Source organism: Aplysia californica, unplaced genomic scaffold (assembly GCF_000002075.1).
Source record: "Aplysia californica isolate F4 #8 unplaced genomic scaffold, AplCal3.0 scaffold00057, whole genome shotgun sequence".
In the NCBI taxonomy this organism is placed as follows: Eukaryota; Metazoa; Mollusca; class Gastropoda; order Aplysiida; family Aplysiidae; genus Aplysia; species Aplysia californica.
Window position 1 is genome coordinate 874,189 of NW_004797327.1, and position 3,765 is coordinate 877,953.

The following is a 3,765-nucleotide window of genomic DNA, read 5'->3' on the forward strand; positions in this document are numbered from 1 at the left end:
CTAACATTTATCTTTTTTTTAAAGAATGTCATTTAACCTCATCTCTTATTTCTGTAAGAGTTGTCCAATAATATAACACACCGCCCTGGCAGTCATGTAGGTCTGCCGGGTCCGACTCCCTTCAATGCCATCAGTTTGTACACTTCCCCAAAGCTACACTTATCCATAAACGTTATGTCATGTATTTGATCATAAATCAATATAGTAGTCATTACAAAAGCTGCGAAAGTTTTAGTTTAAGGAGATTTATTGGTGGCTTGGATGCTGGAGTAGATAGGATGAACGCAAAAAATGTTGAAACACACAATGTTAACTTCAGATATCCTAACGTAGGAATTACTATTTTTGCGTATGGTATCTATTTATTGTTGTTGCTGAAAATTTACATATGAATTTATGAAGGATAACTTGAATCACTTTGAAAACTAAGGACTGCCTCCATCATATTAACTTTAAAAAAAAAAAATTTAATCCACTCAAGGGCGTGGCCGCTCGCGATGCCATTTACGCCACCATCGAAGAGAACCTCATTCAGAAACAAAGAGTGCTGAGGGAACGCCAGGCGAGGAATGACGGAGAGGATCAGTTTCCAAGGGAGACCATGGACGCCATGTCCCGCCTCCTCCTGGCGAGCGGCGAGAACGAAGCTCTGACGGTTGAGGAGCTAAAAGAGATTGGTTTGGAGCTGCTGTTCGCTGGACATTCTACCACGGGTAGTGCGTTGACGTCACTCATACTACAGCTGGGTAACAACAGGTCAGTGTGTTGTATGGATCTAGCGCCTTTTTCAGTAATGTAGGCTTATTTAAGAAGCAGGCCCTTCGAATGAAATGTCCTTCTGCAAAAGGACATTGAAGAAATCGAACAGCCTTAAAAGACTATACGTTCAAGAACACCTACATTAGAAATTCCAACCAAGGCCATCCACATCTTAGCTCAACACGACACTGACAGAACTGATGGCACGGGTCAGTTCTGTTTAAACTTTAGGTATGAGTTTGAAACGACATATTTCCACTGATATTTTGTTATCACATTTGAGAAAAGATATCTCCTTTAAACATCCAAGAAAAATTGATTAGTGATCGTACAGTTTGGACATAACAAGTGAATGGACACAATTTCACTCTTTTAAAACTTAATTAATGGAAGCATTGTGCTTTTATACTGGTATATTATTACGACCATTCGTCGTTCTTTTTTCTCAGCAATGTGGTGTCGAAAATAAGGGAGGAATTGGAGGCCCACGGTCTCAGCAGACCTGAGCAGGGAGATTTGAACTTATACGTCCTGTCCAAACTAGAGTATGTGTCGGCTGTGACCAAAGAAATCCTTCGCATGACGCCTCCTGTTGGGGGCGGGTTCAGAACGGTGCTGAAGACTTTCACCATCAACGTAAGTCACCAATGTCTGCTGTAGTTTTTCCTGTTTCGATTTAATTACTCTGTTCTTGTCATATCCCGATTTTCCCTGGAGGAAGGGAGGGGGGGGGTTGTGTTTCACATGTTGGTAAATGAAAAGTATGTACAAACATGTGTACAACAAAAGTGACAGTACCCCCCAAAAAATGAAGATGTTCAGTTTTGGGGAAAACAGGATTAAAAACAAAAATGATAAGTCCACATACCTTGACAAGTAACATTTTTTTCCTTGAATTTATTCAGAGTTGTCTTTTAGAAGTTGTATGGCCCATCAGGATTGAACGGGTTTGATCCATATTAAGGCTTTATATGCAACTTCGTGGACATAAAAACATTGATCAGTAATACCTTTACATTTATCTCTTTTTAATAAAATGAGGCCGTTGTCTTGCCTATTATTTATCACGGACAACTCATCTGTCTTGTCCAGGGATACCAAATCCCCGCCGGCTGGACGGTGAACTACGGCATCAGAGAGACTCACGAGTGTACCGACGTCTTCGCTGACGGAGAGAAATTCGACCCCAGTAGATGGCTTACTCATCGCGAGCAGGAGTACAAGTTCCACTACCTCCCGTTTAGTGCAGGCCCACGTACGTGTGTGGGAAAAGAGTTTGCCAAGATCCTTCTCAAAATCTTTGTGTTGGAGCTGGTGAGGTCATGCTCGTGGGAGCTGGTGGGCGACTCGGTCAAGATGAAGCACATGCCCGTACCTTACCCAGCAGATGGGTTGCCTGTGAGGTTTACAGAGTTCAACTCCAGATCGGACCGAATCAATTCAGATATTTTGTGATTTGGTCACATAGTTTGAATATCTGATGGCGGGGAAACCTACTAATTGTTTTTTTACTTTTTAATTGAAGCAGTAAGAGTAACAGAGAAGACAAAGTGGTTCACTATGGCAGTTGTTGTTTTCAATACATAAATATCAATTTTATTAGGTATATCTGTGCACATGAAGAAACATTTTGGGGTGTATTTATTAGTTTAATATTTTGATGGTATTTTTGTGTGCATGTGTATGTGTGTGTGTGTGTGTGAGTGCTCGATGGTCTGTGTGTATGTATGTGTATGTATGTGTGATGTGCGTGTGTGTATGTGTGTGTGTATGTGTGTGTATGTGAGTGTGTGTCTGTGTGTGTTAACGTTTGTTTTGTGTCTTGACACTCTGTTATCACATTTTAATGTTTAGACTGAAAATGCATTGATATATTTTGACGTTCCTTTTCCTTGAAATACAATCTTATAAAGTGAGCAAAGCTCATGCTGAAGGAAAAAGGGTTATCTTCCAAGAATTATGATAATTACTATTTTCGTTCTACTTTTTGTCGCACTGACACTGCATGTTACCGTCTTTTTTTGTTGGCAGTTTGTTCTTTGGGTTTGAGCAAAAATTAACCTACTCTTGCTTTGTTAGATAATACAAAACAGAAAATATACAATGGGCTAAGTCTCGAGACCTGCATGAGGATAATGTTATAGATCTATCCTCAAAAAAGTCTCAATTTAAGTTTTGGTTTTTCGCCCTTGTTCCATTCCCAGACCAGGCACAGAGATGATCACACGGTGCAATACGGCTATAAATCTTAACCTCAATGTGATCAAGCGAATAGTAACATTTTAAAAGGCAATTGAGTCTCGCACGCGGGCTGAGTATTATTATTTTTTTTAAATTAACGCTACATGCTGGGGCCTTAGACGTAAGGTAGGGGTCAAGCTATTGTCCTGAATGTTCTTCTTGGTCTGTTCGGACTATCGCAACTTCCTCAAGGCCCGATGTTCTAAAGGAAGACGAATTTGCATAACAACGTGTCTAATAGAGCATGTACTTGACTGAAATATGTAAGTGAAACAGTCCATAAACGTACACTGTTTTTGTTGTGTTGCATTAACTGTCGTTAACAAATGAGTAATCGTTGTACACTAAACACTCATGTATAGCAGTATCATGTTGTTGATAATGAACCACGCCGCTCTCCCTACCTTTAAAATAAGGGTCTTTTACAGGCTAGGGACAATGTTGGAGTATTTGTTATATGAATTTAATCAGATGCCATTTTAATTTTCCACGAGTATCGATTTAACCTGTTCGTGTATTTATCTATACATACTTGTAAGGTTACGAGGCAGTCTTTAAGAGCGCGTTTTTTCGAGGGATTTTTATTGTATTTTTCGGTACTTAACTTACTGATCTTAAAGGTCATCTCTGCTATGTGATCATGACAACTTGAGCTATTGGTATTTTTGGCTGATAGTGATCTTGTTTGTTTGGTATAGGGTTTTTTGTTTTTAAATTAGTTTGTTTTCGTGTGCGTGTGTGTGTGTGTGTGTGTGTGTGTGTGTG

General features: G+C 39.7%; 1 protein-coding gene across 1 annotated transcript in view; it reads left to right on the forward strand.

Moving 5' to 3' along the window:
- The window catches only part of LOC101856325 (cytochrome P450 26A1), a 7,003-nt gene extending 4,517 nt beyond the window's left edge, over positions 1 to 2,486 (forward strand). Inside the window, exons 5-7 of the mRNA XM_035968408.1 lie at positions 482 to 756; positions 1,209 to 1,395; positions 1,852 to 2,486. Of these exons, the coding sequence (XP_035824301.1) occupies positions 482 to 756; positions 1,209 to 1,395; positions 1,852 to 2,214 (825 nt within the window). The 3' untranslated portion in view covers positions 2,215 to 2,486. The remainder of the gene's footprint in view (positions 1 to 481; positions 757 to 1,208; positions 1,396 to 1,851) is intronic.
- The last annotated feature ends 1,279 nt before the right edge of the window (positions 2,487 to 3,765 follow it).